Genomic DNA, 22,988 nt, shown 5'->3' with positions numbered 1-22,988 from the left:
TAGGCTTTATCATAATGCACATTCCCACAGTTCTCATAAGAGGCAGTGAAGATAATAATACCAAGAAATAAGAGTTTGTATTACAACTTAGAAGGTGCTAAATGTCATCTTAAATTAGAAAAGTCCAATAAGTTCTCTCCGATGACAAAGATATCACACAGTATACCGATTCTTAGGAACCTTATCCTTCTTTGCATCTTCCTGCAACAATTGGAGAAAACGGCAAGTTTTATCAATTTGCATAGAACTGTTTCATGTATAAGACAATGTTAACTGGTGATGGCAGAAGGAGCACTCACATGGAAAATAAAGCCAATCGTGTCATTATAGTCAAGGAGCTCTTTCCACTGCCTCCCGATGCTTATCTACAAAAATATAAGGGCACAAAAAGAAAAGGAAAATAAGAAAGAAAATTAGGCATGCCAAACAAGCAGCAAACTCGGCGACACACCACAAAATGAGGGTGTGAAGAAAAAAGAACATGGCACTTAAATAGGCCAGTCAGGCATGCAGAAGCAAGAAAAAAAAATCATTTCTGCATAAGACAATAGCAATCTACCATGAGACCCACAGAAGTTACATCAGTACTTTTAACTGTTTACATGCACTTTCTAAGGATAAAAAGAAATAGTTAAAAATAGACTGAATGCTTTTACTTGGACTTAATACAATAAGGCCTTGCAAGGCTTGTTGCCCTTGCAGGTAAACACATACCACACTGATGGACAACTACAGAAGCTCCAAAAGGCAGTAGTCAATACAATTACCCTGTCATAACTAATGCATGACTGACAGACTTGACTATTTTGCTGCATAAGCATTACAGCAGGCACTTGTATAAGCCAGAAATGCAACCATCCACTGCCTTGATACGGCCAAACTTACTAGTCATAGACATGCCAGAAGGTATGAAACCCTGTTGAATGCAAAACATAAAAGATATGGCAATACTCCCATTCACCAGATGTCCTGTTGTTGCCTCACTAATTTTATTCACTCCTACTGAAAGAAACAGTACCGAAGACCTTGTAGCAGTAAATTAACCCAGCATAGTTGGCCATGTAATTTTCAATTATGCAGTTAAGAAGAGCTTTAAAGCCCAGGTTTAAGTTCCATCTGGATAATTTAACTATGATTTAGAAGAACAACGAGAACACAAAACATCACTTCTAAGAACAGATGCTTTCACTTCAACCGATGGCAACAACCTTGGTCACAGTACCCAGCATTGCATATAATAACTCCCAACTGAGCTATCTCAGCTTATTCCTAAATCCAATTTATCAATACCTTTTGCAAGCTCAGTATAGACATTGACACCAATGTTGTCATCATTTACTTAAAAATCATATTCCTGCTTCACCTTAACCATACTGTTGCTTTTTGTGCTTTTTGTCAAATCACATCTCTAAGAAGAGATGCCTACAATTTTCATGAGCTTGCAGTTATAGTCTAGAATTATAACTAGCTTTTACCTGCGGCTTACCAATTTAGACATGAGCTCTCTAGCTATAAGCACTTTTTGAACATGCTGCCATGGTTTTTTTCATGTTCTCTTAGGGCCAAAATATAGCCACTCTAGGTTAAAAAATATCATTCCAATTTTAATTTTGGACAAGATTGGCCTGAAGTTTATGCAAGAAGATACAACTTAAAGATCTTTACTTTCTCAGTCAGTGCTTCCAACTTGAACAACTTGACTTCAGGAAATATTATGATAGGAGCTTCTAGCAACTTGAACTTCAAACAATAGGGAATAAGATTAGAAAGTTACGTAACTCAGTGGTTCTTGGAGAGTGTGTTTGATCAGATCGGAACAATGTTTTTAGTGTGGTTCAATTTTATTTCCATCAAAAAACTGGAATTGTTGGGTTGAAATTTTAGTATATAAATGTTTGATCAGAGGGAAACCAATGATTTTGAAGACATTGGTGGATGAGAGTACAAGTGAGATGAAAATGGAATAACGTTGCAGAAGAGACGATGCATAGAGAAAAAGAGAAAGGGCCTATCGATCTGATAGTTCACTCTCCTACAAACCTGCATAAATCATTCAGAATTATGCAGCACCCTTCTTTTAGATCTCCAAACCTCAGTCCTTTACTTTCTTTCCTACGCATAATCTTTACTTATAGCAGGTCATTTTCTTTTCTTTTCTTTTCTTTTAACCTCTTACAAACTCTATGTTATAGATCCTTCCATATGGCAGTTGATACCAACTCATTTCTAATTATCATTCATCAGCATAATTTATACATTTGATTGAAGTTAAATCTGCCAGAGCTTGTCACAAACTTGTCTTAATCAATACTTAATCTAAAAACAGTATCTGATTAAACACAACTAATTCGTTCGTCCTTTGCCTTGATTAGGATTGCATCGGTTCTTTCTCAAGCATTCTTCCATTTCTAGCATATTTACAATTAGATCTTATCGATACTTGGAATAATAAGCCATAGTCAAATAGACATCTAGCTTGGTTGTGAAATTTAAGCCATAGTCAATTAGATCTTATCAATAGCTGATCAATTGAACATAAATCTGACAAAATTCATCAGTTTCCTTCATTTAAAGTTTCAGCACCTTCAAAGTCATCCTCTATGACTACAACATTTATGCCCCTGTTTTTTTTCCTCTGTATACGTTTCTAGTTATTCATGCAACTGCCACCCATTCAACACTGTTTACCTTCTTTCTCTCTATCTTATAGTATTCTCTTATAAAAGTTGCCTTAATGGTGACATATGAATTGGCAGCTAGCAACACATATTAATGGTAGACTCCATCACGATTAAATTCCATTTTTTTAGATGCTCCCCTGTTCTTTTGTCATTAATTTTCTTCTCTTGCTGCTTTGTGGATCATCATATGATCACAACCTTAATGAGTAGATCCTAAAATGAGAGTGATCATAGCACCAACAACTTCCAAAGGTATAACTTAGAGAAGCAACTAAAAGAAAGCTTCCATGCCCAATGATGCTCCAAAAACTACACGGTGATGTTAAGAACTAAGTGACAAAAAGGATGTTCTAGAATAGAAAGATGATTCAAAATCCTATAACATATGATTAGAAAAATCGAACAGTTGGAAAGCATCATTCTGGGGAAAAACAAGCTTAGTCAGCAGAGAAGAATGGATTTCAAGATTTTGCATACGAGTAGCAACTTTATTCAGTTGTAAAATTGGAAGCTAATCCCAAGTGTAATAGGAAATTGGAAGCGGTGATGTTAACAAATATTTCTAAAAACTCAAAGTGCTAATGAAAATTCATATTAGAACCATGGTAAGTCTTGAATATCTCATGTGTGTGTGTGTGTGTGTATATATATATATATATATATATATATATATATATATATATATATATATATATATATAAAGTACCTAAAAAATTTTATCATGTGGGACCTAAGGTTGGTTTATGTTATTAAGGCCTTAAACTCTATTTGATGATTGGAGGATCAGACAGCTTGTTTGTGTTATCAACTCCTAGAGCTCTAATTGTTGATTGGAGGCTCAATATAATCTAGAAGAAAGGTCAAAAAAATTCTGAAGGAAGAACAGACATGATCAAGGTAAGAGCAGCAATATATGCATCACAGCTTTAGCTTGCTTTTCGATTTCGTCATTAGATTTATGTTTGACTTAATTAGTCTTAAAATTGTATATTATAAATTACCATGGATTGGTTTTCCTACTTTAAAATTTTCAATGGACTTTTAGATAATTCCAAGACAAGCACGAAAGAATGAGTTTTTCTAAATTCAGCCAAAAATTTTGACCATAAATAAGTATTGAGGAATAAATGTTGAGTTGTTTTTTCTTTTTTGTATATCACAAAAATTAATGAAAAAAAAAGTAATCATTGACGAGAACAATAATAAGCCTGTAAAATTTATCCATTGGCCAAGGATTTAAAACTTTGTCCAATACCAATTTCAGTAACCAATTGGATCGGTATGACAGTATTCTACCAGGTTGAATACAGAGCTGTACTACCCGGTATCACTGAAGAAAATAATAAAGAATAAATATGGCAGGTCTTTTCATATGGTTTGATATCAATCCTTGGTTGGGTTGGTAAATGCTGAGTCTATAATTTCAGTAACACAATAAATTCACAAGTACCTGAGCTTCTTCATTGGCAGCATTCTTGGTCCACAAAGCTATTCTTTCTTGTTTCGCACGGACGCTAACAACTGCTCCACAAATTTCATCCCCATACTCGAACTGCTCACCAATCATTGCCAGTAACTAGAAGGACAAAAAATTGCAGATGTGAAGATAATATCAGCAGTAAGCAATTTCTAATGTTTATCCTAAAAAGAATGATGCATACAGTATACAACCACAGTTGGTCTGCTTTTCCTCTAACACAACTGATGGTCCATTTCCCTCCATTAGCACAAACTGGATCTTCCCATTTTGGCTCAATCTTGTGTTTAAAGCAATGAAAATCTGCTCCCATAATCAGTTTGCTCGGGTGGTGGATATTATTGTAGAGGCTGGAAAACATCCCAAAAAATAAGGAACAGCATATATATGGAATATTTGTTCACAAGAACATGTCCACAACAGCTATAGCCTCTATCTCAAGAAATTATATGCAAAACAAGAAGTCAAGAGTAAAAGACAAAAACTACACCAACAAATGAGTTAATATGTATACAATGCTTAACACACGATACAAAAAAGCAAGTATGGATGTGCGAAAACATATGCTCCTCAGCTACTTGGTCGCTTGGATGGAAATACATCAAGGATAATAGATTCCAACTTGTGGTCAAATAATGGAAGAGACATCACACTTATCCATTCAGTTTGAAGGTCTTCCACCAGATCTTCAACTTATGGATACTGCTCACTACAAGAACAACCACAACACCGGTGATAGGTTCATATAATTTCTTGCCAGCAATGACATCTCCACCTAATTTCTATGTATTTTCTACCATGCAGGTCAGAATGATAATAGGGTAAACTTTGTGTGTAAAATTGGTAACAGAAGCAATTGACTGTCCGAAAAGATTGATCGACGAAAAAGCTTGTTAACATAACAAACTATCTCTCTTTCTCCAAGCCCATAGATGACCTTCTTTTCTTTCCCTCTTACATCTAGTTGCATCAAGATGTGCTACATAACGATATGTTGACGCAAGATAAGGGTCACCGCGCAAGATCAGGGTTTGCTAAGCGAAACAGGGCAATCAGACAAATAGTTCATGAACAATCCGAAGACAACAATTTGCCGCTTATTTCTTACGTGATCACATAAGAAGCGATTGCCGAATCGTTGAATTTAGCCATCAAATAATTTCTCTCGAGAAGATCAGGAAGCGAACCCGAAAGGGCGCGGCGCGGCGTTGGGATCTGAGATGATGCTTACCTCCAGAAGTCTTCGACGGTGGCGAAGGTGTGGATGGGCCGGAGGGAGCTGCCCCAGGCGGCCTGCTTGGACTTGGCGGAGGGGTTGTCGAACCAGAACGTCCAGGAGTTTTCCAAGGGGTGAGGCTGGGCGCCGCCCCTCCTGGCGGCGTCGGCGTCAGAATCGGCGTCGGCGTCCTCGATCTCGCCTTCCTCGATCTCATCCGACGGGTCAGCCTCCCTCTCCCTTGCCTTGTCCTCCTCGGAGGCTCTCGCCGCCGCGATCATCCCCGCTTCCTCTGCCATTGTGCCGTCGGACTCTGTAATCGTAGTAACCTACGAGACAAACGATCCCAAGACGCCGAGAGAGGAAGGGAAAGAGTAAGAGGACAAATGTGAGGCGGTGTTGGAGGAGGACTCTATGCTACCGCTCCAGGTGAAAGGGTTAAATAGGAGGAGCCGATGTGGGTCGGTCCAAAAGCGTGACAAACCCCAAATCTAGACCTGCTTTGGATCGGACCAATTGCTCATCGAACCGAATCGATTCAACGATTCATGAACCCAACCCAACTGAGTTACCCCATATATAATAAGTCCGAGTCAAGTCAATCCACTGGGATAATTAATTCCGGTCAACATGACCCAAACCATATGCTCATCGAACCGAATCGATTCAACCATTCATGGACCCAACCCAACTCAGTAACCCCACCTACAATAAAGTCCGAGTCGAGCAAATCTACGGGGATAATTTATTCCTGCTAACATGACCCAAATCATCATCGTGTGCTTAACGAACCAAATCGATTCAACCATCCATGGACCGAACCCAACCCAACCCAACTTGGTTAACCCACCTGCAACAAGTTCGAGTCAAGCCAATCTATGGCGACAATTAATTCCTGCCGACATGACACGATTGGAATCGGTTCTTCTCTCAAACCTTTGTCATAACCTTCGATGGGCCAATGAGGCAGTCAAAATCTCATTAATATCAAGCATTTAAATCATGACTCGGTGTTGATTCTTCTTTTTAATCCTTTACATAATCTACCACAAGTCTCTCTCTAATCGATTATTCTTGATTGCTCCTCTACTTGACATCTTTGGCATCTTCAAACAGGCTACTTTTGATGATTTAAAACATGAATAGTTCAAAACGTTCTTTTTAATGATAGCATGAACAACAGTAAGTATTCTTTTTTGACGACAATATAATCGAAATAATTCAAAAACATTAGCACGATCGAAATCCAGAAGATAGTCAAACTACCCTCTTAATGATAGTCAAAAAGAAATTTTATATACACAAGCCAAGGCACAATGCGGGGTAAGCAATATAAAAACAACGACATAAGAAAAACTACTGATACTAAAACTATGAGGTCAATGTCTCGATATTATCTGATCAACACTTTAGTGTCATGCGGTCGATACCTCGTAATCATATGATCAATACCTTTGTACCACGTGACACATCTCATTGTCGCTATAATGACGTTGTTGATTTCATATATTAGCATATATTAGCTAGTTTCATGTGTGGTCTTGAGTTTGAAGTCAGATTTGATTTTCTTTTTTTATTCTTCTTCTACTTGATTTGTTGTGGCGTTTCGATTCCATTTGGTTGGTCAATTTTATGATTAACCTAAATGAAATAATTTAATATATATATATATATATATATACATATATATACATACATATATAAATGTATACATACACATATGTATACATACATATATAAATGTATACATACACATATGTATACATACATATATACATATACATATACATATACATACATGTGTGTGTAAATAGGTTTCCAAACCGAAAGTTGTTTCCCCATTTCTGATGTTATCTTAAATTTATAAGATAAAGAAAACATGGTCAGTTGGAAGCAAAATAATCCGGCAGTCGGCTATCCTATATTCCTTTGCTTGTAAGGACATTTCCTATTTATAAGAGAAGCACTGAAAGAGACTAATTTGCTTGCTTAAAACCATTTATACTTAGTTCACAGGAAGTTTTATCCAGAATTGAAATCACAATCTAATTACAACATAATAAGCAACATGTATATTCTTCAGCTCAGTCCATTTAGTATTCTGGCCCTTTAGCATCCTGTGGACATTTCAGGGGGTAAATCATAAAACACTTGCAAGATAAAGACATAACAAGCATATGTGCAACACTGCAACTGACTGACATAAAAGAGTTGGTTTTCTATCTCAAAAATGATGGACCTGATCAAAACAAGTAATGACTTTACAAACAGTTACTATCTCATGTATTTATTATACCTTGATTCATCCTCAAAGAACATTGGCATAAACCCTGCAACACCCTCTTACATAATTCTTGAGGTGGAAGAAAAATTTCAGTGAAACACAGCATGTCTATTGTTCTTGATGGATGTGGAACGGAAAAACAATAAAGATAATTTAAATCTTATGGCAGTTCACTGAACACATTTTCACCAACAATTCCACCCACACAAATCAATTTGTTAGCATGTACAAAAAACTATTTTCTTCAAACACAAATAATTAAATGTAACCATCAAGTCAAATAGCATTATCTGAGTGAACAAAAATTAAACCAAATCCACAGCTACTGTCAATTATCAAGGATGAGAGATACTATTTGAACAAAAGCACTATTTGCAACTATCCACTGAAGTTTCAATGAGTCTAAAATCTTGAGAGAAATCAACTGCATAATTTGCTCGATTAGGAAATATAAGCATAATAAAAAGACTTAATTATGCTGAGACTCGGGGAATTGCCAATGTTGTCATACATTACAAAGTCGTTTATAATTCTTGATTGGAGTTTTTATATATGGCACAAGGGTAAATGATTTGCACATGGTGCATGCTACAAAGGGATCAAACACTCAACCAGTTGAAATCCACCGAACGCCTCAACCAACGCACTACTATGAAAGTTTGAAACAATAAGCTTGCACATAATACTGATGCCAAATGGTAACCTAGTAGTCTGTATTAGAAGCTGACGCCGATAGATTACCATAGATGTGGCAGATGTATCAGAGAATAGGGTAAAATATAACGAACAGAATCAATCTTCAACTTGAGAAAGTGATATTGATTACAATCCTGAACTCATCAGCCAAAAAAGAAGACAGTTACCTACATATTGTTATCAACATAAGTAGAAAGAGCACAGAGGAAAACCTCAGCTGTGAAAACCCACTTGCATAACTGTTAGTGAAGAACTCATCAGACTTCACATGGCACCAAGCAAAATGTGACACTCGCTCCACATCATCAAGCCAGTTGTCACCAACAATGATTGCTTTCAGGTGGTTACAGATGAACACCCATGAAGCAGTTAATACTGCTTAACTGCCATATGGTATCACAGTTGAATCAAAAACAGTCTATAAGCTAATTACTCAAAATACTAATCAAATTCAGTTAACTACTCGGAATGGCTCAATCATCACAGGCCATCACAGGTATGCCTATGGAGAAATCACCACCACGAAAACAGATTTAATTTTTTGCCCGCTAAGCCCTCATATGGTCTTTCTCTTCCATTTGAGCACTATCTCGGGTCCTAATTATCAACTCCTAAAGATATAATGACTTGAGCATCGGAGGAAGATACTACTAGGCAAAACCCCCGGTGCACTCTTATTGCAAAATAACTTGCAGAAGGAGATAAGAGGCTAAAACGAAGATTTTTATTCACCTCATTGGAATTTGAAGCAGTTTGACTCAACTTGATAAAACTTTTATTCTGGCATATTATTTAGATCAGCAAAAGACTTGATATATTTGGCAAGATGATCAAATCTGACACCATAAATAATAGTCCTAAACAAAGGTTCCAAGAAAACCAAAAAAAAAAGAGAAAAAAGCAGTCGAGTATAATTATCCTAAACAAAGGCTTGGAAGAAAACAAAACAAAAAAAGAAGATAAAAAATCATTGGAGTAATAGTTCCAATTTGCCATAAATCATACAAGTGCTATCAGTCTCAATTTGCCATAAATCGTACATGTGCTCATCAGTCTCAATCATGATAATGAAGTTAAACAACTATAAAGGAGAACACTAGGGTAGAGTGCCTCGAAGAAATACATAAAAACATAACATACATAAAGAAACATAGAAGATAGGGATACAGGAGGCATCTAACCGGCTTCTGACCAGCAGTTAATTAGCTGAAAATATTATGTTGGAACCACATTCAACTTTGAAAACATTGGAAGATTGATCCCCCAAGGTTAAGATGGAAATCTGGTTCTCATACTAAAACATGGTCTCCAGAACTGACTTCTATCTCCAGCAATTTCCATATGAGGTCAGAGTTAATAGTTAGATATGCCCAACAGTGACTGTCATAGAAGATATGTGAATCGACCATCTAATCTGGTATTCTAATCATGTCATCAGAGAAAAAAGGATGACGGTATGGAGCACAGAAGCTCATTGAGACTTCATTTTGTGAGTTCATTATGTTTGATAGCAAAGGTCTACAGAATGCGCCTCAAATATTCCAAATTAATTACCTGATTGTTGTTCATTTGTCTCCATTCCCACATCCTCCTTAACTTCCGTAATAACCTGAAGAAGTTCAATAGGAGTCGCTGCCGGGTCCAATTCAAGGCAGCCCTTCAGAGCACTATGAGATTCTTCACCTGTAAGCAAATAAGAAGGAACTTGATGCGAAAAACGAAACATCTCTCCTCTTGCAATCCTCTTCGCCTCCAATGGGTCCATATGTCGATGGAATATTGCTTTGAAACCAGCAACTTTCACAAGCGGGATGACAGACACACCATCCTCGTCACTATAATCATCAAGTATTTCCACCATTTCATACTTGTATATCACATCATCAGGTGTAAGCTCATTCCAATCTGGAGACCAATTTCTATATAAGGCCCAAATATCACCCTTCTTAGGGACAATTCTAATGACTCCCCGTGGACCCTTCTCCCATCTAACTTTATGTGAGAATATATTGACTGTATCACTTATTTGATATCTGCTCACCCTGAAATCTCCACATGTCTTGGCAAATCCAGAGGCTATCCAGTTAATTGGTCCCAATTCACTGTTGGATTTTGAGTTAAGAAAACTCATACGGATCTTAAAAGGATTCAAAGAGAGAACTTTTTGAACCATGGCATAGAGTCGTGGCATACCATCTTCACTGTCATATGTAGCCCACACCTGATCACCTTCAAAAGTCCTCTCAAGCCGGTCCTTGTCAAAGTCATAGAAATCGGGATCAGGAACATCAATTGATACAGGTTTTGGAACTTCTTTAGCTTTATTGTCATCATGGTCAAGGATTGGCTCCTTCATGCTGGCGTCATCTAAGCAGGTCTGTTTTCCTGTATCCCCCCCATCCATAACAGCTGCTTCTTGTCCACCTTTCTGCTTTAATTTCTCTTTTTCTACCAGCTTGGTTGACTGAGCTAAGTTCCATTCTTCGAGCTTGTTAACAACTGTCGCCTTAACCTTCTCGATTAGCATTTGCCGGATATTAATCTGTGAAAACTCCAAGATAAAGTTGTTTTGTCTAGCAGTCATTCTAGTTCTAGGAATATCCTCAAAAGCACCATTAGCCCTTTGAACTTCAGGATTAGCAGTTTTTTCTATGCTTGTAGACATATTTTCTGCCTCATCTCTTCCATGATAAATGCTGCTCTGATCACCATTGCATCTCCTTTTTGCTGGTCTGCCAACCTTAGACACAGGTTGCTCCCAATCATAAGCACTACTAATGTGACCAGAATTATAAGTTCCAGATCCATCCACTGTATTCTTATAGACATGACTATCTGTCTGGAGAGACTCTTCTCTCTGGGCTGCAGCTTGTAGCTTCTCATACTTTCTTCTCTTTTTCTCAAGTTTCTTATGGACTAGGTGCGCAGCCTGAAAAGGAGAATCTGCATTACTAGCAGTCCCAGCTGATCCAGTGAGAGAGCTCCATTGGAAGTTCTGATGGTTATAAGAATCAAAATTTCCCCCATTCTGAAATTCCATAGGTCCTGTTCCAGGATAAGTGGAGGTACTGAACCCAGAACTATAACCATTCTTTAGTTGGTAACTATGGTTTGAATTATGTTGGTGCTGCTTGGCTGACCAAGGAACAGATGAATTGGCTGCATTACCTGGAATTCCTATCTCGACAGCCAAGAAGGCTTGATGGCAATTAGGACATAAAAGATTGTGATTAAGGTAAATCCTAAGATATTCGTACTGCATCCTGCACTGTTTGCATGATGTCCAGAATGTGTTCAAATTTACTGTATGAGTTTGAGGAGGCACAACAGATTTACCAGAACTATTGTTACTCTTTCGAGCCCTTTTGTTGGATGTTGTGGTGTTGGAAAACGAGTGGAAACCATTGGCAGAATTATGAGCCGAATGATCCATGTGTGGTTGAGAAGCTTTGTTCTGAAAACCGTTAACATTTCTGTTCTGGTCATATGCTGTTTTCCTGTTCTTATCAGACAACACACTCCAAGCCTCAGAAATGAGCTTGAAAGCACCTTCTGCCCCTACAGACTTGTTCTTGTCAGGGTGTAGCTGGAGGGCTAACTTCCTGTAATGCTTCTTGAGTGCCTCTTCATCTGCCAAGGCATTCACAGAGAGAATTGCATACCAATCACTCTCCCCATTGATCTTCTTCTCTGCTGCAAGATGAACATCCAGAGTGGCAATCATTTGGCTTATGCCTTCTAGTGAAGGATAGAGATTTTGGGCCTTCAAAGCAAACTTCTTGGCACCCTTGACGTCCTTGGAGTTGAATTTCCTTTCCGCGATTTCTTTTGCCTTAAGAGCCTCCTCCATGTCACAATCTATTCTCTGCTCTCTTCTTCTGGTTTTTCAAATGGTCTTGCATATGAAGAACAGAAGATAAAGAACAAGTTTTTCCTGCAATTCTACCAACAGCAACACAACACAAAACAACGCTTCCCCCTGCTAACTAGTCCCTATCCACAGCTGAAACAACAAGACCAAAAAGAGAACTTTACCATACTGAAGTGAGAAGAAACCCTACGCTATGAACGTTGAAAATGAACTGTAATGTCTAACAAGAACACAAAAAATCACCCACGAGCTCTTCATCTGGACCATCGCCCACTAGATCGTAAACCTAAAAGGACAGGCGAGAACCCCAAAGAATCGAAACAAAGACAACTCATTCACATTTCAAACAACGAAAAATGCTACCTTTTCAGCTCAAAAATCACGAAACTACGTTAAAAAAACCAATTTTTTGTTCAGTCCGAAGATAACTTCTTCCAAGATCTCGGCGCTTCCCAGGGAACAGTAGACGGACAACTGAAAGACTAAACAAGAACAGATTCACAGATGTGTAGAGTTCATCCCGAGAACGAATTAACCAACAGTGCGACCAAATTTCCATTTTCTACGGATCTGAAACCTAGAAACCCTAGATGGCCCGATCGCCGGAATCAGACCAGAGCCGACAGCAAAAGCGAAAACAAAGAGAAAAAGAAGATTAACGAGAACACGAAATGGGAAATTGAGGGAAGGAGAGATCACCAATTTCCGAGGAAATCCACGTAAATGATGGAATTATTAGATCCGAACGGCCGCCGTGAGAAGCCCTCTGCGGCCAAAATTTGCCCCCAATTTCCTCAAAAAATTAGGGCGAAATTGAGCTCCTTTAGTCAAACTCCCCCTTCAGACCTAAAACAAATAATCCACAAATACCAAAATGCTTATGCAAGAAAAGGAAGTAAAGGAAAAGGTCACAACCATGTGTATATTCTAATATCTTCTTAACCCTAACCCAACTTTATCATCCCATTCCTCACTCCCTAACTAGGGTTAATTGTTTTTTTTTTTTTTTTTGCTCAGGGTGTGATTTGTAATTTTGGTTGACTGTATATATTATAATTATGTAATTAGAATAATAGTTTCAAATATAATATTAGTATTGCATAGCTGTATTTCATGTTGGTATTATTCTAAAGAATACATATTATTCTAAAACAAATAGTTCAGAAATACCAAAATACTTGTGCAAGAAAAGGAAGTAAAGTATAAAGGTGAAAACCTTGAGTATATTTTAATATCCACATAACCCTAAACTAGGGTTAATTTTTGATGCAGGCTGTGATTTGTCATTTTGGTTGATTGTAGAAGTTATAATACTGCAATTAGAAAAAAAAAAAGGTTCAAATATGTTATTAGTATTGCATAGCTGTGTTTCATGTTATTCTGAAAAAGAATCTTATTCTAAACAAATAATTCACAAGCTTGTGAATTATTCTAATGTCCTGTTAACCCTAACCCAACCTTTATCACCCCATTCCTCACACCCTAACTTGGGTTACTTTTTGATCCAGGGTGTGATTTGTCATTTTAGTGTACTTAGAAAAAAGTTTCAAATATAATATTAGTATTGTATAGCTGTTTCATGTTTATTCTAAAATATAATATATGCATATATATATATATATATATATATATATATATATATATATTACATCTTACTACTGCTTTATTGAGGATATAATGCTTTAATTTTCTTCTTTTGTAAGATAATATAAATCACAGGCAGCACATGTGAAGCATTTTATTTTCAAACTAATTAATATCTCATGTGGCCCCCACATGTCATGGAAGCTCTGAAACTTTTAGGGTTGGTAACCCAAGGAGTTGGGGTAAAGGCAAGTGGGTAGGTTTAGATTAACTAGGAAGGAGAAGTTGGCTTGGGAGGCCTTTTACCCCCCAAATGGTCTCACTAATTTGGAGATTACTCAAAAACCATTCAAAGGATACCCACATTTTGTTTTCTTGGCTATTTACTGTTTCTAAAGCTTAAACATAATTACCTTGTTTGCAGGAATAGTTTCACAGATTCAGAATCATCATTATGGTTCATCTTTTTGGTAAGTAGGGCAGACTTGGTCAGGCCAAGTCCATATTGTAGCTGAAGAAGGAAATCTGGTGAGTGTCTCATCTGCCCTTTTGTCAGCAGCACTCAGCAGGGAGTACTGTTCACAGTGTGTCTTTTCCAAGACAAAGCTGTGTGCAGTCTGCTCATTGGTTCTTCTCCTTGGAACATGGAGATGAGAGCACAAGCCTCTGCAGCATGAATGTCTCTCACTTGCTAAAGAGAGAAAGATAGAGAGAGATGAGAGTTCTAATCTTTGAGAATGAGGTCTTCTTTTTCCTCCAAACTTCTCTACTCAGTTCAAAAGATCAATGTGTCCAATCTCATCATGACAAGCAAAGGATTCATTTTTGTGATTGAAATACTAGCCATCCATGTGGCAAAAGAATACCTTAAAACACAATGAACCCAAGTTTTGTAGACCAATGAACTGTTGTCATATGATGTCTTAAACCTGCCACACACAGATCTCTATGTAATTATCTGTTGCTACTGCTACTGGTATAACTTCAAGAGGACAAGTCTTTCACAATGAACCTCCAATGATCCAGTAGGAAAGCTTGTAATTGGATGCCGAAGTGTGCAATTTAGAGGCATCTTGAATAGGTTTTAAGATCCAAGTACTTGTGGAGGTAATGCCAAGTTTCTGAACATTTCCATCTTGCAGTTGGCATGAGATTGCTGCACCATTGACCTGTTTTCATTCAAAAGCCAGAGTCAACTCAGTAAAAAATCCTCTCAAGTATGAGTTTAAACTAATCCAATGAAAACAAAACTTTGAAACTTTAATACACTATTACTGTAAAATATGGGGAAATGATAAGCTTATTTTGTGGATAACCATTCATGTTAGAAAAATAAGTGACAGAGCTGATGGAACACAAATCCAACTTAAAAAAAGAAAAGATATCTATAACATGATTCTGCTGTTTGTAACATCACAATGAATAAGTCTCAAAAGGGAGCTCAGTGATCAATTTTATGAAAGAAGGGTTAGATTTGGTTCAAAACTTCACTCTAGGTTTACTTTTGGGAAAGGCATTTTTCGGACAGTATTTTTCATCTTAGTTGGACCATAAAAGACCTTCCTTCAGAGGGTTACTAACAAAAATAGTAGGTTTACACATTGCTTTCTTTTGCTCAGTGTGTAACTTGATCAAGCAAGGCATGAGATGGTAGAGCATTGATTACTTTTACCTGTTCAACAAGTGAAGCAATAAGTTCTTCAAAGTCCCTTTCACCACATGGGTCCCTAAATGCTCCCATATAGTCAAATGGGATAGTATTTTGCAGCAAATAACCATCAATACATCACAATGCACATGTGACAACTTTATCAAATCAGGTTCGATTCAGTTCGAACCTTACATACTCCAATTGTGTGTTCTTGTCATTTCTAGAATGTTACAGCTCATGTCTTTCTTTAAAAATTTCTTGTGAAAACATCAACAGATTCTGAAAAGAAGGTTTTTATTGTTTTGAATCCTGAGAACAAGTTAATTGTTTAGTGCTTTCATCAATGACTTTTACTTAACATAATTTCACTTTCTAATGTGTACTCATCCAGGAAAATCAGTATCTTGGAAAATTTTCCAGAACCATAAATCTACAAACTGCAGTTGTGCAGTCAAACAACAAAAAGGCTGCCAAAACAGCATTTAAATGGTAATAAGAGGAACTTGAGGTGGTACTCACATTATCTAAACAACCAGATATCTAAGATTTAAAGCATCTTTCCTGTATAGATCCCCTGGGAATAGGCATAGAATTTAGACTTCGAAGGTTTCCTTCAGCTAATGTGAGTAATGAGAGCAGTAGGAATTAGTTCAAAGGAAAACTGTCTGATAGTCAACAGTGAAAAGCAATGAATAAAGACACTTCTAGTGAGTGAATGCTGATATTAATGACCTTCAGATGTACAACAGGCATACTAGCAATAAAATCATTTTCTTCTGATCAGTATGGGATGAGCAATGTCATGCCTGTAATTTCAAACTTTTATTCTTACTTTCTATTATTCTGTAGACGAGACTAAAATTTCTTACTTTATCAGTACTAGGTCATACTTCTTAATCATTTACACAGCTCACATGAGATTGACAGATAATTATGTTCCAAGCAATTACCTCTAGTTTCTGTGCCCTTTTGAAGATGACTTACTCCATTGCCAGGAAATGGACCAGCTCAAGAAATTTCTAATGATATTAGACATACAACGTAATGCCTTAACAGAAGCATCATACAAGAGAAAAAAAAAGATTTCAATTCATCAAAGTTTTGTTAAATCATCATCTGGTACCATCGCATAAAGGCACATAGCCTGTGCTCAATCAATGCCATTCAATACACTTGGTTTGCAGCATATACAGAGAAAATATGCTATAGAGGTGATTTTACAGAAACCAACCTGTTTAATCCATGGATTCAAAATTGGGAGCATACCAACCCAATTCTTCCTTGATTCTGTTGATTCGTTCAATTTGTCCTTTGGAGTCACCTAAAGCTGTTGTGAATGGGTAAATATATGTGACTTTTGTTGCCATTGATCTAAAAGCAACAACATCTTTTCTAACCAGGAACTCCATTACATCACGTCCAAATCCTCCATCAACCTCTGCTTGTATATAGTTCCCTGATAAATGCAATGTCAAGTATGTCACCCTGCTTTGTCCTTTATGGGTGAACATACGTTTGATAAGAAAAAGACGAAATGGAAAAACATATGTAAAAAAAGATGTACAAATCATGAACATTATAGCGATGGTTGATATACCAAAGTTCCATGATTCAAATTATGAGCCAAGAATTATAACGAAAGCCAGTAAGCCTTGAGGATGGGGCATAAGATGTGAAGATTATATAATCAGATATATGTCTAGTCATTTCATCAACCTCACTACAGTAGTTGTTATAAGTTGTTCATCTAAAAGAACCATATGCTATTAAGATTTTATGAACTACCTAAATGAATAACTGGATGATTTTTTAGTTTTGAGCCGTCTGAATATTTTATTATAGAAAAAATGATATATGCTCAAAAGGAGTGTTCACGATGTGTGAAAATCATTGACTTAGTTGAATAATGTGGTCCACTCACCAGCAAACCCAACCTAATCGTTGCAAGAAAGATTTGCATCGAAATAAAGATATGAAACTTTCTCTAAGCTACTTAAGAAAAAAATGGCTGATTTCTGAGAGCTTTAGACTCTAGACAAGTTAATATAAGCTTTGAAGGAGTGTGGATAAGAAAGCTTTGTGTTAGTTTATATCACAAACATGTTGTATTTATAATTAATATATAGCTTACTGTATAGCCAAGGGCCTAACAGGTGTGTGGATTTATAGAAATAAGTGCATTAGTATATTATCCAGTTGTTAGGTAATATAATATAGCATGATTTTTCTCCGCTGCAAGCAGGAAGTGCTTATGAACATTAGAGAGTGTATTAAAGCAAGCTTTTACTCGTTGCGGATCACCAAATCTAAGAATATGTTGTCCCTTCCTAATGGTCTTTTTTTTCTAGTAAACCTATTGTAAAATGAATTTATTGTCTTCATTATTGTTTCTTTTTTTGTATTCCATCTGATTAATTATTCTTTTGTTGAACTGTTAAATATTTACCTGTCCACTCATGTTGCATTATGAGTTCACAAGAGGCAAAGAAGCTGTTTAGTCTTCCATAGGATGGAGCTGAAGTAAGATGCCGTTTACAATAGGAACCACATCTTTTCTTTATTCTTAGCAGCTTTGTGTTAGATAACATAGTTGTCATCACAAGTTTCAACAGAAACTGAACTTGTTGAGAGTAACTTTGTATTAAATCTGATCCTGCCTCTCTATTGCTCACAACCTACATGTTTCAAAGTTAAATTTCTGATAGCTAGAACTCTGAAAGACAGTAAGCTGAGAACTGTATCAATGAACAATAAACTTCAAAGAATATGAGCATCAAGAAGCATGCATTCCCTATTCTTTTGAAGATTTAATTATGTCCTGATCCAGTTCAAAACACATTACATGGTACATTTATGAGTTAAACAAGAGAAAAGCTTTGATAGGAGTGGGCCGTCGGAGTATATTGACAAATCATACTGATGATACAAATGTGTCCATGGACTGTAACCTGAATCAAATGCTTATGTAATTTTTTTTACTAATTATGATAAAGTACAAAATTCCAACAAAAGCCAATAAATTTAGGACACTGAGGACATTGACACCACTGAGACAACTAATTGAAGACTAATAATTGCATCAAAGCATAGGCATCAAATTTAAATGAATTACCGTCAGGTGTTTCTTCGTCTACCTTGAACTCAACGTTCCGCTGTGTTCTCAGGATTGCATCACGCAAACTCTGTTTTAAGAGAAAGAAAGAGAGAGAGAGAGAGAGGATACATGTAGAGAGCACATAGTGGCATTTCATCAAACGAGTTATTGCTCACCTGAATGACATCTCCCGAGAAATTATCAGGGATCATCCATGGAAAAGCAAACGACGACGAGTTCGGGTTCGTGGAGACGCAACCAGGATTGATGGATGGACAAGCTCTAATCTTCCTGCATTAGAACACCTCGATGGTCTTTTGGCCTGTGACGAACAAAGGAGAAGGAAGAAACGGAGTAGGCAGTAGGAATGAATGTACCCATTCTCTAGCCCTAGCTGCAGCTTCTGAGACTGCGCGTAGGGAGTGGCAGGTGAGGAAGGAGGAGACTGAGGATTAGGATAAGGGAGTGCTGCAACGGAGGGCAAGGGAGAGCTAAGAACTATGGCAAGGCCCAAAGGAGCCAAGGAAGAGAGAAGGAAGCCTTTTGCTTGTAGCATGAGAGAAGAGAGTGGTGAGGGTCGAGGCTTGGAGACGGAGGGAATCGGACAGCAGTGAACTGCTGCAGTTGAGGACATCTCCATCTTTCTCTTCTTCTCTTCCCTTCCCTTCCCTTCCCTTATCTTTAAATATATTAGATAATGGTGAGGTATGAAGATGATAATTAGCTTACATAGTAAAATAAATTATTTTGTTTATTATTAATAAGATCTTTAATGATAATAAAAATATATGGATATTAAATGAATAATTTTTAGAAATAAATTAAAATTTTAAAGGCATATAATTATTTTATTAATATAAAATCTCATATTTAAAATTATTATAGATTCATTAAGAATCATAAAGGCATATAAATTATTATAAATTGTTTTTTTTTCAGTTGGTCAAAATACAATGCTCTCTGCATTGTAATTTTGACTTTTCTGCGTTGATGTGCTGACTTCCCGAAGCTGCGGACCTTTCAGCTCCGGGAAATGGTTAAGGACCAACAACAGCTTCGTCTCGTTCCCGATCGAACGCCATGAAGCCAATCCAATTCCTTCCTTTCTTCCTCTTCCTCCTACCGACTTGCACTGCAGAAACTGGAGCTGCGACAGCAGCAGAGGCTCTCGTGAATTGGAAGACCAGCTTGTTCCAACCCGACACGCTCAGCTCATGGTCGCTCACCAACGCCACGACCCCATGCAACTGGTTCGGCGTCCGCTGCGACGCCGCCGGCAGCCTCGTGCAGCTACGCTTGCCCTCTTCCGGCCTCAACGGCACCCTCCTCGATCTCGACTTCTCTGCCCTCCCTAACCTCACCCACCTCGATCTCTACGGCAACAGCCTCCATGGCCGCGTCCCCCCCGCCATCTCTGCTGCTTCCAAGCTCATCTTCTTGGATCTCAGCTTCAACCAGCTCGAGGGAACCGTACCCGAGGAGATCGCGATGCTCACGCAGCTCACTAATCTCACTCTCTCCGACAACCACCTCGTCGGGCCATTCCCTTCTCCGATCACAAGCTGCACTAAGCTGCTGCACTTGGATCTTTCCCACAACCAGTTCGACGGGGTACTGCCTTCATCTCTGTCGAGGCTGACGAGACTTCAGGTGTTCGACGTATCGAGAAATGGATTCTCCGAGCTGATGCCGGAAGCTCTCGCCAATTGGACGCAGCTTCTCTCGCTTCAGATGGATCACAATCCACTCACCGGGCAAATCCCCAAGGAGATCGGCAAGCTCAGAGAGCTCAGAAGCCTGGGCCTCGGCCAGACCAATCTCACCGGCTCGATCCCGGAAGAGATCTGCAATCTGACCAAATTGCAGGATCTGCAACTCCTGGACAACCAGTTCACAGGTCCCATTCCTCACCAGATCGGCAGGCTCACCCAGCTCACCGTGCTGGAACTCTCTGACAACAGGCTAAGCGGCACAATCCCGCCAGAGATTGGGAACATGACGACTCTGGAGATCCTAGACATCAGCCAGAACCAGTTCTCCGGCGAGTTACCGAGCACCATCTCTGCACTCCCAAAGCTCCAATCTTTGATCGTCATCAACAACAAGCTCTCAGGTAGCCTTCCAGGGGAACTAGGGAAGAACGGCCTCCTGAGCACAGCGCAACTCACCAACAACAGCTTCTCAGGGGAACTGCCACCCCTCCTCTGCAATAACTCCACTCTCCGCTATCTATACGCAGATAACAACAACTTCACAGGAAGACTACCAGCTTGGCTGAAGAACTGCACAGGGATACGAAGGATCAGTTTGGGGTGGAACCACTTCAGTGGAGATCTATCAGAAGCTTTCGGTGCTCATCCTCAGCTCGAGACCTTGTACCTTCCTGGGAACCAGTTAACCGGCACTCTGTCACCGGCTTGGGTGGAATGGAGGAGTCTCGCCAACCTGCGTTTGGACGACAACAGAATCTCCGGTAAAATTCCACCAGAGTTCGGGAACATGACGAACCTCTACTACCTGAGTTTGTCGTCGAACAATCTTACAGGAAGCATTCCGGCAGAGCTTGGGAACTTGGTTTCCTTGGCTTGGCTTAACCTGAGCAACAATGGCATATCGGGATCACTTCCTTCGACAGTAGCTGAACTTTCGGCTCTTCAAAGCTTAGATTTGTCCGGAAACAAGCTCTCCGGCCAAGTATGGAAGTTGCTCGTCCAACATCCAGATCTCAACTACATTGATCTCTCCAGGAATTCTTTCACGGCCATGCTCCCGGTGGACTGGGAAGAGATCACGAATTCAAGCTCTACTTACTTGCCTGACGTGCAGTACTTGCTGCTTTCGGACAACCTCATCGACAGCAGCATCATCCCCTTGCTCTGCAGATTCAGCGGTCTGCAGGTCCTCGATCTCTCGAACAACCACCTCTCAGGGAGGCTACCCGACTGTTTGCTGGACACGGAAGCCATGCAGTACGTCGATCTAGCAAACAACGATCTCCATGGGAGCATCCCAAGCTCGATGGGCTCCAATGCATCACTCGTGTCACTGCACCTGAACAGCAACAGGTTCAATGGGGAGTTCCCCTCGTCCCTGAAGCAGTGCAGGCATCTCGTTGCGCTGGATCTGGGGGAGAACGGCTTCCATGGAGAAATCCCGACATGGGTGGGGGACAGCTTCCCGTCCATGATAGTTCTCAGGTTGCGATCGAACATGTTCGGTCGCAGCATTCCTCCACAGCTCTCGCGGCTTGCCTCACTGCAGGTGTTGGACCTTGCAGACAACGATCTCAGGGGAAGCATACCGAGGAGCTTCTCTGGTCTATCTGCTATGGCGAGAAGACAAGAAGGAAGAGCTGTAGAGTTCAGCGCGCTGGGGTACTCGGAGAGCATTCAGATGATCTGGAAGGGGAGGGAGCTCATGTTCCATAGCACACTCTCACTTGTCACAGGTATCGACCTCTCCAGCAACTCTCTCTCGGGAGAGATCCCCACGGAGCTGACAAATCTTGCAGGGCTGCTCTTCCTCAACCTATCGAGGAATCATTTATCCGGGAGGATTCCACAGGCAATCGGCAACCTGAAATGGCTGGAGTTTCTTGATCTCTCCATGAATCAGCTCTCCGGTCCAATTCCTGCAAGCATTGCAGATCTGGCATTCCTGAGCGTGTTGAATCTCTCCAACAACAACTTGTCAGGGCGGATTCCCAGAGGTGATCAGATACAAACGCTTGATGACCCATCCATCTACAGTGGAAATGCTGGTCTCTGTGGACCTCCATTGAGCAGAGGTTGCTCGGACGGTGCAGGAACCGAAAAAGAAGATGGTTTGGATGAAGAAGACAGCATCATCTGGTTCGGTCTTGCCATGCTGCTGGGGTTTGTCTTTGGGTTCTGGGTATTCTGGGGCTGTTTGATACTGAAGAGGTCATGGAGATTTGCCTACTTCCTCTTTGTGGATCGTGCTTTCGATATGTTCTTCAGGAAGAAGAACATGAGGAGGTGAATGCAGTGATCAGACATTTTCTCTTGTAGTTATGAGAGATGACTATATTAAGACTATAATTATGTCATAATAAGCTGTAAAGATTTATTGTGTGTAATTAGCATCAATACAACATAATAGCACTGTCATTCAAACATTTTGATTGTTCTTACTGTTTTCTTGTTGGTGATTGTAATTATCTGAAGAAAATATCTGAAAATGAAATTAATGAATGCCAAGGAATAGAAATAGTATGGATGTGAGTGTGTGTGTGTGTATATTATATTGAAGCTGCACATAAAAATCTTGTTATATTCTTTGTTATTGGAAGTAAAGAAAATATTTTCTCTTTTACTACATTTAATTAGTGTGTTCTAAATTGGCTTGTTTTGATCGATAACTTATTAATGAAACATATTTTATCTATGTTTTTCACTCATTCAAATCATTAAA

At 38.9% G+C, this 22,988-nt stretch overlaps 4 protein-coding genes across 9 annotated transcripts; 1 reads left to right on the top strand and 3 right to left on the bottom strand.

The window, feature by feature from the left end:
- Positions 1-30: 30 nt before the first annotated feature.
- On the bottom strand, positions 31-5,794 carry LOC135615673 (eukaryotic translation initiation factor 4E-1-like). The gene is made up of 5 exons (XM_065114501.1): positions 5,390-5,794; positions 4,343-4,508; positions 4,132-4,257; positions 300-365; positions 31-201 (listed from the first exon to the last, which is right to left on the bottom strand). The coding sequence occupies exons 1-5, from the start codon at positions 5,671-5,673 to the stop codon at positions 154-156; spliced, it is 690 nt and encodes a 229-aa protein (XP_064970573.1). The 5' UTR covers positions 5,674-5,794; the 3' UTR covers positions 31-153.
- A 2,331-nt stretch (positions 5,795-8,125) lies between these two features.
- LOC135615655 (uncharacterized) lies at positions 8,126-13,117 on the bottom strand. Of its 2 annotated transcripts, XR_010488106.1 has the most exons (4): positions 12,925-13,117; positions 9,909-12,357; positions 8,586-8,737; positions 8,128-8,488 (listed from the first exon to the last, which is right to left on the bottom strand). XR_010488106.1 is itself a non-coding variant. In XM_065114469.1 (3 exons), exons 2-3 carry the CDS (start codon positions 12,202-12,204, stop codon positions 8,724-8,726), a joined length of 2,310 nt encoding a protein of 769 aa, XP_064970541.1. In that variant the 5' UTR covers positions 12,205-12,357; positions 12,925-13,117; the 3' UTR covers positions 8,126-8,723. The 2 variants fall into 2 exon arrangements, 1 of the variants encoding a protein (XP_064970541.1); XM_065114469.1 differs by having other exon boundaries at positions 8,126-8,737.
- Positions 13,118-14,613: 1,496 nt separating this feature from the next.
- Positions 14,614-19,234, bottom strand: LOC103977108 (thylakoid lumenal 17.9 kDa protein, chloroplastic). Of its 5 annotated transcripts, none has more exons than XM_065114448.1 (6): positions 18,932-19,234; positions 18,731-18,845; positions 18,573-18,642; positions 16,858-16,955; positions 16,692-16,787; positions 14,614-14,978 (listed from the first exon to the last, which is right to left on the bottom strand). In XM_065114448.1, the coding sequence occupies exons 1-5, from the start codon at positions 19,192-19,194 to the stop codon at positions 16,782-16,784; spliced, it is 552 nt and encodes a 183-aa protein (XP_064970520.1). In that variant the 5' UTR covers positions 19,195-19,234; the 3' UTR covers positions 14,614-14,978; positions 16,692-16,781. The 5 variants fall into 5 exon arrangements, with proteins under 5 accessions (XP_064970520.1, XP_064970527.1, XP_018678595.1 ...); XM_065114455.1 differs by having other exon boundaries at positions 16,858-16,916; positions 18,932-19,233; XM_018823050.2 differs by having other exon boundaries at positions 16,692-16,955.
- A 400-nt stretch (positions 19,235-19,634) lies between these two features.
- Positions 19,635-22,556, top strand: LOC135635862 (leucine-rich repeat receptor protein kinase EMS1-like). The gene has a single exon (XM_065147267.1). The coding sequence runs from the start codon at positions 19,635-19,637 to the stop codon at positions 22,554-22,556; it is 2,922 nt and encodes a 973-aa protein (XP_065003339.1).
- Positions 22,557-22,988: the final 432 nt, after the last annotated feature.

The sequence above is a fragment of the Musa acuminata genome, chromosome BXJ1-3 (genome assembly GCF_036884655.1).
Source record: "Musa acuminata AAA Group cultivar baxijiao chromosome BXJ1-3, Cavendish_Baxijiao_AAA, whole genome shotgun sequence".
Taxonomy (NCBI): domain Eukaryota; kingdom Viridiplantae; phylum Streptophyta; class Magnoliopsida; order Zingiberales; family Musaceae; genus Musa; species Musa acuminata.
Note: the sequence above shows the minus strand (reverse complement) of the source record. Positions and strands in the feature narration are given on the sequence as shown.